The 15,950-nt window shown below is 31.7% G+C and overlaps 2 protein-coding genes across 2 annotated transcripts in view; one reads left to right on the top strand and one right to left on the bottom strand.

The window, feature by feature from the left end:
- Positions 1–574, bottom strand: part of LOC143069639 (uncharacterized) — a 36,992-nt gene extending 36,418 nt beyond the window's left edge. Inside the window, exon 1 of the mRNA XM_076244382.1 lies at positions 418–574. Coding sequence (XP_076100497.1) covers positions 418–527 — 110 coding nt within the window. The 5' untranslated portion in view covers positions 528–574. The remainder of the gene's footprint in view (positions 1–417) is intronic.
- A 34-nt stretch (positions 575–608) lies between these two features.
- LOC143069638 (uncharacterized) overlaps positions 609–15,950 on the top strand; it is a 68,450-nt gene continuing 53,108 nt past the window's right edge. Inside the window, exons 1-5 of the mRNA XM_076244380.1 lie at positions 609–727; positions 3,891–3,928; positions 4,438–4,478; positions 7,962–8,057; positions 8,930–9,054. Coding sequence (XP_076100495.1) covers positions 665–727; positions 3,891–3,928; positions 4,438–4,478; positions 7,962–8,057; positions 8,930–9,054 — 363 coding nt within the window. The 5' untranslated portion in view covers positions 609–664. The remainder of the gene's footprint in view (positions 728–3,890; positions 3,929–4,437; positions 4,479–7,961; positions 8,058–8,929; positions 9,055–15,950) is intronic.

The raw sequence follows: 15,950 nt of genomic DNA, 5'->3' as shown, positions 1-15,950 counted from the left end.
AACAGTTGAGTTTACCTTGATATGGTCCACTCAGGTACACAGTTTAAATAACCAATTATTGTCAGGTATCTATTGTCCATCTCATGTCCATGTCAAGCAATACAGCTCACTTCAATTATTACCTGTGGGGAAGTTCTCAAACCTGTTTCCCAACTTAGTTTATTTTGGCACCTTCTAGAGGAATGAAAAAAGTGCACGGCAAAATCCTGGTAAGTTTTTATTTTTCTAAAACATAAAACATATTTGAAATTTATTTATCTAGGGCATGCTATGCCTGAATATTTTTACAGATGCGCAGATTTGTCTGTACTCAGAGTAAATTTTGAGGTGAAAATACGGCCATTTTAGCCATAGGGTCCACATGAACCTTAAAAATAAATTAAAAATTGTAAAAAAATTTGTTTTGCATCTTCACACCTCAACCTTTCTACACGTTCAGATTGTACTTTAGATGAAATTGGCTCAATGCTTTCAATATTTCTGATGAAACAAAGCAAAAGTAGCAACAAAATCGTCTGATTATTCATGTTTTGAGATTTTTGTTCATTTTCATGGGCGCATCCATCTTGATTACTTCCCCTTGACACTGGTCCCTTTACAATCGGAAACCAGTCTACTTTCACTTTCTTCGTCCTAGTTTTTGACATGCAACACTTCAATTATCATGCTGTCCAAAAGATCTGCAGCCTTTCTTCTGAAAAGCCTGAACAGTTCACAATTGTCTAGTGTAAGTGTTTGAACAAAAACATTCACAAAGTCCAAATTATGTTTGACACATAAAAGACTATTGCTAATCACTAAATCAGTTGGTTATTGCTCATTTTGACCCATTTTTTGGATACACAACTGTCACAAGTCAAGTAAATTCAGACTTAAATAAACTAGTTTTATTTGATTTCAAATAGAATTACCACATAAATCATAATGCATGAAAAGATCTGAAAGTCAATATGCAAAAGAAAGAGTTCAGTGTATGCACCAATTTAAGCCAAAAAAGGTTCTGGTACGAAATTAGTTTATCCTTGACTCTGCATCTGAAGGGTTCTCATGCTTTTAAGAATTCATTGTGACATCACAATATCCATTGGTAAATCATGCATAGTAAGAATTCATATGACATACTTTATGGACACATTTGATCTGAACATCATAAAATAAGGAAACGTACCATATGAAGTGTACCTGTTAGGATTTAAAGGTCAACGAATTCTAGATGGAAAAATGATTGCTCCATATGGTTTTGTATTTTTGAGTAGAGTAGTAGGAATCTGGTGTCATGTCCTCTTGTTGTTAATGCTTCACCCCTTGGTATTAAGTATTGTGTCATGTCCTCTTGTTGTTAATGCTACAGTACACCCCTTGGTATTAAGTATTGCTCTGATGGTATTGCAACAAGATGTTGTAGCATGATGGTCTTCACCCTCTTTCTGCTTTCTTGTAATTCTTTAAGCATCTCGGTTACACTACTGGTGGTTCTTTAGTCTCCAGTTACAAAGCATGCTGCTCTTTTCTGCACCATTTTTAATTCTCTGATGTTTTTCTGAGTTATTGGGTCCCAAGTAATACAAGCATATTCCATAATAGCCAACTTTCGAGTTAGATGCATTTCTGTCAAAAACTCTGGTTTTAGTGAACATCATTTGTGCCTTTAGGGGCATCTTCACTTCTGTTTAAATGTTGAGCGAGTGGTTGGAAAACCATATAATGCTATGTTGCACGTATTTATTTATTCAGAAAATGAAATTCTTATAATTAACAATCAGCACTGCTGTCATTCATGTTGTCATTAGGTTATATTGTAATTAGGTACTTACAAAACAAAACATTATTTCTAGTTTATCCTGCAAAATGACGATCACTAAGAGGCTTGAAGAACATTAATAGTGCAGAGATACAGGCGATCTCCTCTATCTTGCAAATGACGTCATAAAGGTGTGCATAGTTAACAAGTTTTTTTCCGGTGACGGATGAGCTCAAAAGTGGTCTATTGGTCTAACTAGTGTGGTATAACATTGTGCCTTGATCTTATTTGGTCAGGAGCTGATATTTCTTCTCAAGAAAGAATTGATGTTATTGGCTTTCTTGTTTACTGTACCTATATGATAGGTCCATATGTTGTGGCTGATAATAAGGCCTAGGTATTTCGCGTTCTTTACTACTTGTAATGCACAGGCACTTGTTTCAGAAATTTGTTTTCCTATATTCCTTAATATAACATTACAAATGTATATTAAGGTATATAGGAAAAAAATTTCGGAGACAAGTGCCTGTGTTGAAATGTCTTTCTATGTATGGTGTAGTTTGTGGTAATTGGTTTGTGTTTGTTGGTAACTTGTACATGCAGTAGTACCTCACATATGTCAGGGTTGAATTGCATGCGCCATGTGTCATCCCATTTCTGTAGATTGTCTAGGTCTTTTTGGAGTAAGATGGTATCCTCCTCTTTACATATCTTTCTGTAAAGTAAACAGTCATCTAGCTTTAGATGTTAAAAGTTCTGTCAGGTCAATTAATGTGGATAAGAAACCCTGATCTCCTATATTAACAAACAACAACAAAAACAGATGGCAACCTATGACAACCACTCAATAAAAGACTCTTTACTGGGAACATGCACATAAAGAATGTGGCATTTCAAATGGTTCTAAGTGCCCCCTCCCCTAGACCAAAAAAATTCAAGTGCCCCCATCCACTAGACCAAAAATTCAATTTCCGTCCTTGTAAAATATGTTGCAGAGTTTTGGTGTCTTCTTTATAAAATTTATAAATAATTCTGGACCTATCAGTTATGTTGTGAATTTGCATAATCCACTTATGAAATCTGTCTAACGGCTAAAGAATCCTGGTAAAAACAGGTTATTTTCAGTATTAAATGATTAACAGGGTTTTTTTATGATCCAGCGGGTATTAAAAAAATCCCAGGTATGGATTGGGTTGAAATTCTCCAGTGTGACCTGCAGGATACTGGTCACTTGACAGGTATGGTGGACATTCTGAATTAGATACATTAGAAGGTCCAAATTAATTTAAAGAAAGAAATTTAAAAGAATTCAAAGAAAACAGGCAAACCTGTTTACCTTTTGAGGGGAAAATGTTAGAAATGAAAAACGTTTCTCTGTAAGTAGTCTGATCAAGTTGATGATTGATTGATCTGGGGAATTTTGATTTTTCTCAGACTGGTGCAAAGACTGTTTAAATGACTCATAATATAATTGTTAAAAACTAGAATAGATAATTGAAGTGGGAAATGTCATAAAGGGTCAACAAACAAGAGAGCAGAAAACAGTCTCAAGGCGGTCTTTATTTAGTCACTAAACAATAATTTAAACTAGCTAAGAAAAATTGACACCACACTTAACTCAGAAACATACAAATGAACAAAGATTTGAAAGAAACCACTCAAGACTATCAAAGCCTTTAGGTTCATGAAACAGGAACAAACATGTGGCTTGTTGATCATGTTTTGTGAGAGCTTCCCTCCTCCCCTACACCTCTAGTCAATGTTGAGTATAAAATAAACACACTTCAATAGGCTGAGTAAAAATTCAGTTACAGTTCAAGAACAATGTTAGAATAGGTAATAGAAGAAACTACATTAAGCAAAATGACAATGATCAACATAAATTAGCAAAGGATTATTAGAAGTTACTGACATGACAGCCCCAGACCTGAATAAAAAAACTAATACTCAATTTAGAAATAGGTACCAGAGTTATCCCTCTTTATACTGTTGTTTTATTATGTTCTAACTTGCAATTTGGAAAGATTTAAAACAGTATAAATTTGTTAAATGTTTTATATTGTGCATTATATATAATAGTTGGATACTGTTTTTATAAAACAGAAGATTTGTTTAATTTATAAATTCATGTTTATACATATTTTTTTAGGAGGCAATTAGAAATGGATTTGTTGGTATGGTAGGAAGGTATGTTTATTAATAATTTACTCTTAAATCTTATTTGAATTCATGACATAACTGTCTGTCTGTCCTGTGCTCTTAAAAAATAGTGTTCTCAAAAGTGTACTCTCTTTTTAATCATTTTATAAACTTTGGTGCAGACACACTTTCTATTATACTATCTACGATGGACAAGTTAAATATTTTTATTTTATTTTTTCAAATTTGATTAGATTTGCATTGATTGTAATTTTTCAATTGCAGGGGGAAAGAATACTGGTACATTGTATATTGCAAAATTCTCAAAGACAGTTAATTGGGCAATACTGAAGTACTCAGTAGAATGAGAATTGGCATATAACTATTTTGAAAATTTGACCGTTTATAAAAATAACTTATTTTACTCATTGAATTTCTGCCAGACTACAATAAGTTATTATTATAGAGATCCATGTTCAACTGAATATATGATAAACTCGTGGACATCTACTAAATCTTTAAAATTTGTAAACTATCTTTGTATTCTCTTTTTACAGGACACCCTTAGTGCGACTTAACAAAGTTAGCCAAGAAACAGGTAAATCTATCAACTTACTTTACCCAGGATTTTATATGGATTCTGACATTTCTTTCTTTGGAGAACCAAACAAGAGAGTAATAAGGGTACATTTTGAGGAAAGAATGGAATATGGGTCTAGATAAGGTTTGGGTAATATTAGCAGAAGTTTTAGGTTTAAATGCTACTAGTATATGAAAATTAAGAAAAGGAGAATTTTCAATAGATTTAACACTATCATTACTTTATAGACCTCTGAAATATGCATAGAACTTAGCTAAATGCACATCTTTACATGATTTTTACTGCGCTGATATGGTATCAAGCTTTTCCCAACAGATTTTTATGGTTTGTTCTTATGAAGTGTTACACCACTGTCCCAGGGAAATAGAAGGGTTGAGCAATGTCGAACCTGCCACATTCTTTATGTGCCTGTTCCTGGTTTGGAGCCTCTTTTTCAGAGGTTGTCTTTACTTGCTGTTGGACTTATTTGTTTTTCAATTGTTATTTTTAGCATAAATCAGGCTGTTGATTTTCTTTTAAATTATTTCACGTTCTTTGTCATATGACGCCAGGGCTTATTGAAAATTACATTACAGTATGGGTTTTGCTCATTATTGAAGGCCTTATAGTGCCAAACAGTTGTTTACATCCTTTGATCTCTGGTTGTTAGCTGTCTTATTGGCAATCATACCACATCTTACTTTTAAATAATATTTTTTTTTTTAAATTGTCAGAAATGGGTAAGGTTGCCTGTTGCATGTCAAAATTTATGCCCTTTCCAACCAAAGATTTTTATAAATATTGTACCAATAAAATCATTGTTCGAGCATACCCTCCTTTTTAAGTGGCAGTGCAATTTTTTAGGTCCTACAGATCGATCTTATACAGACTTGGGGTAATTGTAATTGTAATCGTTAATCAGCTGTAATTGATTACAATTTTTCAAGTTCAAATTCAAATTCAAATTCTTTATTAACTTTGAGCCTTACGGCTCATCAGTATAATCAAGTACATGTTCAGTGTATACATATGGCATATTACAAACAATATAAACAATATGCATAATAAACAATAGGTGACGTTAGAAATTTCATCAATACAAAATATCTTTTATTACAATAAACTGTTTATTAATTTAAAAGAGAAATGTATGTACTTTCCTAAGTTACAAAGCTGTTTTGTGTTTTCACCTGACAATAATTTTATTAATTTAAAAGTTGATGGCCTAGACCAGTAATATTTTTTTATATATTTTTTTCGCAAATCAGTATATCTACTACATAAGTAATCATTGTAATCAATAATCAGCCAGAAATCTGATTACATGTAATTTAATTTAATCAATCACTTTTCAAATTACCCTGTAATCCTGATTACTTTTTGATTACATTATGATTACAATGTTAATGGTCAAGAAATTAATATTTTTGTTATTCTTATTTAATGAATATTTAACATGTTAAGATAGTTTGGTTTACTTTATTAAGCATGTTGATTGATTTGTATACTTCAGTTAAAAATAAACTGTTACAGTATTGAAAAGTCACCATTATCCTAAGAGACATATAAATACAATTATATGTCTTTGGCCTTAGTAAAAGATATTTTAGATATATTGACAATTTAAAGATGTACATATACATATTTGATAATAACTGTTATATTCTAGTAATACTTATCTTTAACCCAAAATTATTATCTTTTGTTAATATTTTGATTTTTGTCAACTTTGAATTGAAAGGTAGATAACCAATTAGGTAACCTACTTTATTCTTAGACCTGCATATCCATGAAATATTTGCCACTGGGTGTTAAACTAAGAAAAATCCATCAATAGAATATTTTGAATGGAATTTTCTTCTGTCAGAATACATTTTGAAGTGGAAAATAGATATGAATAATCTTTTCATCCATAACACTCAAGGATAGCAAATTAAGTATTCTGAAATTTGAACCTAAAGACTTTTTAATGATAATCTTTTTGTTTTTCTAAAAAAAATCATGTAATCACTACATGTTAAAAGGATTTGCATTAATTGATTCACATGGTGTGAAATGTGATTTAAGATTTAGTTGTTTTTAAATTCACTCCAGATCAAATGTTTATCTCATTATAATAATGAGTAGTCGTCATGTGTTTTAACAGTTACAGGTATTAACTGAAATTTAAAACTAATTACTAGTACATAGCACATGTTGAAGGCCGTACAGTGACCTATATATTTTCTGTGTCATCTTGGTCTCTTGTGGAGAGTTGTCTCATTGGCAATCATACCACATCTTCTTTTTTATATGAAGACCTGAGTCTACAATTATACCTGTATAATGTATTTATAATATCACTTGTAATTTGCAGTATTTCTTTTTAAAATTTTATTTATTATTTTTTTATACACTCAAATTTCATCAAGACAAACAAAGCTTTTTATAATGTATGAAAAGGTAAATCAACCTAACACTTATTAATTTCTTACCTCAAATGAAAAAATAAAAATAAAAAAATAAAACATGGTCAAGTAATTTCAGAAATTGAATAACAGGCCTAATTTTGATGAGACAAGACAATGCCAGACAGACATCAATCATGTATCATTTTTGTTGACATGCACTGACACCATGCAAAATGAGTCCACAAGTGTATTTTGGACAGTAAGGTATGCACTTTGTTGCAGAAGTTGTTTAACCAAATACATGTTGGCAATTTTCTTCATATATTTGTTTCCTATAATAACCAATAAAAATTGACCCCCATGAAATAGCACATTCTAATAAAACATTGTTTGTAACATTAATTTTGAATGTACAATGTCACTAATTCTCATGGTATCAATTCACAATTGACGCTATGAAAATGTACAGGCAAGTGCAAATGACCTATGACAGATTTCAAATGTATGAATTCTATTGATAGAATAAGAAAAAAATAATTTCCGCTCCAAATAAATTATTGTTTTCATAACACTCTATTTATATAACATTCAACCTTAGCCAACACATTTTTATACCTACCGGGTAATTATATATTAAACTCTCACCCTGACCGACACACATTGTATAATTAAAATTTAATGTACCAAGCTTGGTACTTCAGTACTTAATTTTTGTTTGTAATTCTGTATGTAGGATCAGATGACAGTCAGTCGAAGCATGTTGACGAAGTTTAATAAAATTGCAGACACTTTATTGTTATCATATATAGGTATACTAATAGTTAAAAGTTTTGACTAATACAAAAATAGTTAAGCAATGTTTGAACATAGAAATTGTGTATTTCAATGAATATTTGATACTTGGTTCTACAAAAAATTTGCATGCAATTATGTAGACAATTTCTTCTTCGCTCCTTTATAGATTCCTGTTCAATATGAGCTAAGTCTTTGTTTTGAAGGCCATACTTTGATCTATTATTGTTCACTTTTAACTAACTATGGCTTGGATGTCTCATTGGCATGCATACCACATCTTCTTGTATCTATTTATTACAGTTTTTTGTACTTGTAGGTTGTGAAATTTTAGCTAAAGCTGAGTTTTGTAATGGTGGAGGATCCGTGAAGGATAGAGCAGCATTGTTTTTAATTAAAGATGCACAGGAAAAAGGTAAAAATCTTCAACAAATAAAGCACTGTTTAACTGGCCACCCGCTGATTGATACTTAGACACAAAGTTTGTGTAGATTAGATTGAAACAACAGCAGGGGTCCAGTTTAAAGCACTGTTTGTATTGTATTTGAATATTTGCTTGCGTCAGCTATATTTTAGTTTTGCACTCTGACACATTTGTAGAGTCTAGAGAGCTGATAGTTGCTGCTGTAGAATTTCATACAGTTTTTTCTCAGTTTAAATACAGTGTTTATAAGTTAAAACAAAGATTGGATTCAGAACATCAAAAATCTGATGAAGCATGTTGTTCTTATGAAGCTACCATTTGATTTTTATGGGAGTGGGGTGGGGGGCTAGGATGAAATTTGAAAAAAAGTTATGACAGGAGTTTTGAGTAAAAAAAAAAGCAGGATGATCAACTTGGCAAAAAAAAAAAGGCAGGATGACAATTTATGTAAAATAAGGATAAACTAATAAGAGAAGACAGTATTTTGACCTATGATGGTATACTTTTACAAATTGTGACTTGAATGGAAAGTTGTCTCATTGGCCCTCATACCCGTATCTTCTTATATCTACTATTAAAAGGACCAAATAGAGTGAAAAATAAAAAGGCAGGACAGAAACTACAACAAAAAAAAAAGGCAGGACAATTTTTTTTATCCTACCTCATCTGCATTTGTTGATTTTCTTTAAGCAGCCATAAAATGATAAATCAGTTAATTCATGAAACTATCCCTTGAATTCAAGTCCTTTTAAACTAATTGTTAGAATTGTCATGTATTTTGTGAACAATATGTAAAATTTGGTAAATATGTTTAAATCGATAACATTATACATTTGTACTACATATTCTTGTTATTATTTTAGGACAGTTAAAACCTGGTGGTACAGTAGTTGAAGGGACAGCTGGCAATACAGGAATAGGTCTGGCACACATGTGTTTTGCCATGGGATACAAATGTGTCATTTACATGCCAAACAACCAGTCACAAGTAGGTATTGACACCTCTTGACTCAGAAACTAAAATATGGTACAAATGTGCTTTGCAATTGAATACAAATGTGTCAGGCCAAATATAAGAGTATGTGTGGTTCCAGTTACATCTGAAAATGAGTTAGGGTAGGTAGGTAGGGATTTTTTTTTATTTTATGGTTTTTTTTTACATTGAGTCAATGGGAGCAACATTCTGACTTTAACAGTGCTTGATGAAAAATGACAATAAAATCTTACGGGTAGGCTATTTTTGAGACAAAAAAGTAGGGACGGTAGGGTTACTGGAACCACACATAAATTTTTATTTGGCCTCATTTACATGCCAACAACCAATCGCAAGTAGGTATAAGGCATTGACACCTCTTGATTTGCAAACTAAAATTATTGGCACATATATGCTTTGCAATTGGATACAAATGTGTCATTTACATGCCTAACAATCAATCACAAGTAGGTATCTATATATAGTACACCTTCTGACTCATATGCTAGCTAAAATGTAAAATTTTCTCTTGGTATAAACAAAACCATGATATGATTCAATTTTGTCAATATAAGCTAAGAAACTTTGCTGATGAATTATTCATTTGCAAGTGAATAATTCAACCCCATTAAATTTGTATGAAAGTGACCTTCAATTTAACCCACTAGCTAGAGATTGGTTACCCATGAAGAAGGCATGTTCAGTTATTGAAAGGAAAAGAATGTCAACAATGAAAGTGAAACAAGGGGTCAACCATTTAGATCTACAAAAACTCATTCCTTTTAATGTAAAACTGATGATTAATGTATATTTTTAACTTATATTATAAAATCAAATTGCAGGAAACCGCTATCAAGTCAGAGAATTTCTTTGTACTTTTTTGAATTAATAGACTTGAACAGCGACACTTTTCACAAAAAAAAAGTTAAGGGTGTACAAGGTTATACAAAGCTGTACTGTACGGTGACCTATAATTACTTCCACGTAATTTGAAATGTTGTCTCATTGCCAATCACACCACCTCTCCATATTTTTATATTAAACAGTAACAAATAAATAGACATAATATATTTATATTAAACCTCCCTAAAATAACTGAATAATACATGTTAAAATCCTGTAATTCAGATTTAACAATGTTCATTAGAAGTGTAAAGTACTAAGGATGATAATGATGTAAAGAGTCAGTCAATTATGGTTTACTGCATCTGTTATTATAATGTTAACAGCAACAAAACTAACCGATGATTTGTATTCCATAATTGTAGATAATATGTAATATTTGAAAAATTACCTCTTTTTTCAGACAATAGCTTGTATACTACCTTTGATGTTTGTCCTTGAATATAGTTAATTACCAAAGCAGACATTTTAAGATAAAAATATTATCAGATTGTGAATTATCTAGTCATTTTATGTATGTGTAATGATGCTAGAATTTGAACAAAGTCACAGGAAAAACACCGGAAAAAAATCACAAGAAAAAAGTCACAATATGTTTAAGTAAAATTATTTATCAGAACTATGTTGGAATGCACATGAAAAAGTCACTTTGTACATGTTTGCAATAAATAATTAAAACAATAAATAAAATTGAATGCATAGAAAAATATAAAATAGTCATAATACCCTTGTAATAGATTACTTATCTTAGTGGTAATTTTTTTATTTTTAAAAACCATAAAGGAATGATATATAAACTAACAGATTCACACATTAATATCAATGTTCAGTTCCTATAAATACTAAGCCAAATTTAATGGCAATGAGTTGTTTGTTTAACACTAAATTGAAGGATACTTATCTTCAAAAATCAAAATAACATGTGGTCAAGTCATATACTGAACTTCTAACTTGAATTCAAATTGAAGGAAATTGTTGCTGTTTAACTCATATCTCTTTAATCAAAGATATAAAACAAAATTAATTACAACAAATCCTCGAAAACTTGTATCAATAGTACACCAGCATGTACAGGATGTCAATAGTACACCAGCATGTACAGGATATCAATAGGTCGCCAGCATGTACAGGATATCAATAGTACACCAACATGTACAGTGTATCAATAGTACACCAACATGTACAGTGTATCAATAGTACACCAGCATGTACATGATATCAAAAGCACACCAGCATGTACAGTGTATCAATAGTATACCAGCATGTACAGGATATCAATAGTACACCAACATGTACAGTGTATCAATAGTACACCAACATGTACAGTGTATCAATAGTACACCAGCATGTACAGTGTATCAATAGTACACCAGCATGTACATGATATTAAAAGCACACCAGCATGTACAGTGTATCAATAGTATACCAGCATGTACAGGATATCAATAGTACACCAGCATGTACAGGATATCAATAGTACACCAGCATGTACAGTGTATCAATAGTACACCAGCATGTACAGGATATCAATAGTACACCAGCATGTACTGTGTATCAATAGTACACCAGCATGTACAGTGTATCGATAGTACACCAGCATGTACAGTGTATCCATAGTACACCAGCATGTACAGGATATCAATAGTACACGAGCATGTACAGGGTATCAATAGTACACCAACATGTACAGGATATCAATAGTACACCAGCATGTACTGTGTATCAATAGTACACCAGCATGTACAGGGTATCAATAGTACTCCAGCATGTACAGGATATCAATAGTACACCAGCATGTACAGGATTCATTTAAATGTTTTGCGATTTATATCTAAATTTCCAAAGCTAGTCGTATAAAATGAATTAAAAAAAAATCCATTTCCATACAAAAAATCTATTAATGTTTCTCCTATTAATACATGTATGTGCAGATCATGACTGTTTCATACAAAAATATATATTGTGGCTTTTTCTCCTGTGACCTTTTTTCCTGTGAATTTTTTCCGTTGTCCGTCGTCATTAACTTTTACAAAAATCTTCTCCTCTGAAACTACTGGGCCAAATTAAACCAAACTTGGCCACAATCATCATTGGGGTATCTAGTTTAAAAAATGTGTCCGGTGACCTGGCCAACTAACCAAGATGGCCGCCACGTCTAAAAATAGAACATAGGGGTAAAATGCAGTTTTTGGCTTATAACTCAAAAACCAAAGCATTTAGAGCAAATCTGACATGGGGGTAAAATTGTTTATCAGGTCAAAATCTATCTGCCCTGAAATTTTGAGATGAATCGGACAACCCGTTGATAGGTTGCTGCCCCTTAATTAGTAATTTTAAGGAAATTTTACTGTTTTTGGTTATTATCTTGAATATTATTATAGATAGAGATAAACTGTTTACAACAATAATGTTCAGCATAGTTAGATTTACAAATAAGTCAACATTACCGAAATGGTCAGTTGACCCCTTTAGGAGTTATTGCCCTTTATAGTCAATTTTTAACCATTTTTCGTTAATCTTAGTAATCTTTTACAAAAATCTTCTCCTCTGAAACTACTGGGCCAAATTAATCCAAACTTGGCCACAATCATCTTTGGGGTATCTAATTTAAAAAATGTGTCCGGTGACCTGGCCATCCAAGCAAGATGGCCGCCATGGCTAAAAATAGAACATAGGAGTAAAATGCAGTTTTTGGCTTATTACTCAAAAACCAAAGCATTTAGAGCAAATCTGACATGGGTAAAATTGTTTATCAGGTCAAAATCTATCTGCCCTGAAATTTTCAGATGAATCGGACAACCCGTTGTTGGGTTGCTGCCACTAAATTGGTAATTTTTGAGGAAATTTTACTGTTTTGGGTTATTATCTTGAATATTATTATAGATAGAGATAAACTTTAAACATCAATAATGTACAGCAAAGTAAGATTTACAAATAAGTCAACATGACTGAAATGGTCAATTGACCCCCTAAGGAGTTATTGTCCTTTATAGTCAATTTGTAACAATTTTTATAAAATTTGTAAATTTTTACTAACATTTTCCACTGAAACTACTGAGCCAAGTTCATTATAGATAGAGATAACTGTAAGCAGCAAGAATGTTCAGTAAAGTAAGACGTACAAACACATCACCATCACCAAAACACAATTTTGTCATGAATCCATCTGCTTCCTTTGTTTAATATTCACATAGACCAAGGTGAGCGACACAGGCTTTTTAGAGCCTCTAGTTATAGTTTAAAGGGGATTTTCCAGTTTTTGGACAATAATTCAAAAATGCTTTCAGCAATTCTCATGAAACTTTGGTGAATTGTTTATATCTTTTGACATGAGCTCTATTCCAATTTTTATAAATTTTAGATATTATGTTCCCAAGTTATCTTTTATTCATTAAAAAAGGGGGATTTTCATGTTTGTGTACAAGAACTCATAAATGTTTTCAGAAGGTCTCATGAAATTTGGTGAATAGTTTATATTTATTGATGTATGCTCCCTTTGATTTTTATAAATTTTAGATATTAGTTTCTAAGTTACTGTATTTAATTCATTGAAAAAGGGGGAATTTCCAGTTTTTTGTCAATAACTCAAAAATGCTTTCAGCAATTCTCATGAATCTTTGGTGAATTGTTTATATCTATAGACGTAAACTCCCTTTCATTTCAATATTTACTAATATTAGATATGAGATTGAGAAGTTATTGACCTTTTTTCTTTGAAAATGTCACAGGTGTATCATGCACTCATGGCACAGCTATAATTTGCCACATTCTAATCTATCCAGCAGAACTTATTTTACACTGACTTGGAAAAAGTTCACCTTGGTGGATCTATGGAGACCTCATTTAAAGATATGTGCAAAAGGGGAAAATGTTAACCATTTGGACTATGGTGAAAAGTTGTCCAATTTGAAATCGTATCTTATTTTTCTTTAGTGGTTATTTGCTTACATTGAAGATCATTGAATTTGAAACATAATCGATTAGATACCCTGGTGAGTTAAACTTAAAGATTTTTAATTTAGTTGTAATACCACCAAATCATAGTACGTCAATCTGGTTGCATACAAAAAGGGTCATATGGTCTTTTGTTGAGAGTTGCATCATTGGCACCCATACCACATCTTCTTATTTCTATATACACAACTTTTTCCCAGTGTAGAAAGTCTTATAACAACAACACTTTAGCAACTGTTGCAGATAATTTATTGAACAACATGTTTTGGTTATTATGTTATATGTGTTTTATCATTACAACTCTGCATACCAGAGGTATCCACTTCAGCGACTCAACAGTTCTACAGATTTACCAAATGTTGGCTCTGTTTGTTTGTAATTTGTAACAATATATACTGTTCCCCTATCAGCTTGCTTGATTTTTTTATGTATATTCTTAGAATTTTTGTAAAATGTATCTTCCATATGAACATTATAACTTGCTGTTCGGTGTGAGCCTATGCTCTGTGTTGAAGACCTTACCTTTACCTATAATGGTTTACTTTTACAAATTGTGACTTGGCTGGAGAGTTGTCTCATTGGCACTCATACCACATCTTCCTACATCTATTAATTAGTTTGAAATTTAAAGATGTTTCTAAATCATAAACAACTTATAGTAGAAAATAAGGCTGTGACAAAATAGTGACCTAAATTGCACATTAATTTATGTAACTACATTCTTTGTAGGTCATTTACTATGTAAGGATGTAGGTCATTTACTATGTAAGAATGTGTTAATATTAGGGATGTCAAAAGATCTGGAATTTAATACTCGGATACTCAGTCATAATACTCAAGTACTCGCAAGTACTCAGATGAATCTTAAACGTCTATTGAAATGTTTAAGTTAGATTTTAGGTGGGATGCAGTGCTTTTGTTATTACCTTTTATAAAAATATTGACGAAAGACAAATTTACTACAAACATAGCTTGCTCCTCTGTTTTTTGTGTCAATGAAACAATAAATTAACGACTGCAGTTTTTTTACAAATAACCTATCATAAAAGCAATTATTGTTTGTGTACATGTTTATTATCCAAATTTCAATAAAATCAAAATATTTTATAAGCAAAAATCAAAATTATTTGCATTTTAAGTCCAATAAAGTAGACAATATATGTAGCATCTGTTCCTGAGGAGTTGGTATTTTTTATAACACGACTTGTCCATTAATTTGTCAACAACAATTATGATATTGGATTTCAAATTACTTCTGCTTTTTCGTGTTGCTCAGTATTACTTTTTCCTTGGTTTTTTTTTTTGCACTATCGTTTGTCTGATTTTCTTTTTTTCTTTAGCCATGAAGTTGTTAGTTTATTTTCAACTTTTGTGGTTGAATGTCGCTCTCATACTTTTGCATATCTCTAAATTGTAAATTAAACAATTATAGTTAAGCTTTGAAAAAAGAGTAATTAAATTAGTTTAAATATACATCTCATACCAATCAGAAGTCTTGATTAACAAACAAAGGTAAGTTTTTGTCGAGCCTGCAACTTTTGTTGCAGAAAGCTCGACATAGGGATTTATATTTTAGAAGGTGAAAGACCTGGATGCTTCATACTTTGTATATAGATGCCTCATGTTACGAAGTTTCTGTCAGTCACATGTCCAATGTCCTTGACCTCATTTTCATGGTTCAGTGACCACTTGAAAAAAAAGTTCAGAATTTTTGTAATGTTGAATTCTCTCTTATTATAAGTAATAGGATATATTTGGTATGTGCGTACCTTGCAAGGTCCTCATGCCCGTCAGACAGTTTTCACTTGACCTCGACCTCTTTCATGGATCAGTGAACAAGGTTAAGTTTTGGTGGTCAAGTCCATATCTCAGATGCTATAAGCAATAGGGCTAGTATATTTGGTGTATGGAAGGACTAGAAGGTGTACATGTCCAACTGGCAGGTGTCATCTGACCTTGACCTCATTTTCATAGTTCAGTGGTTATAGTTAAGTTTTTGTGTTTTGGTCTGTTTTTCTCATACTTTATGCAATAGGTCTACTATATTTGTTGTA

This window comes from Mytilus galloprovincialis, chromosome 3 (assembly GCF_965363235.1).
Source record: "Mytilus galloprovincialis chromosome 3, xbMytGall1.hap1.1, whole genome shotgun sequence".
Lineage (NCBI taxonomy): Eukaryota > Metazoa > Mollusca > Bivalvia > Mytilida > Mytilidae > Mytilus > Mytilus galloprovincialis.
This window is presented reverse-complemented; position numbering and strand designations above follow the sequence as displayed.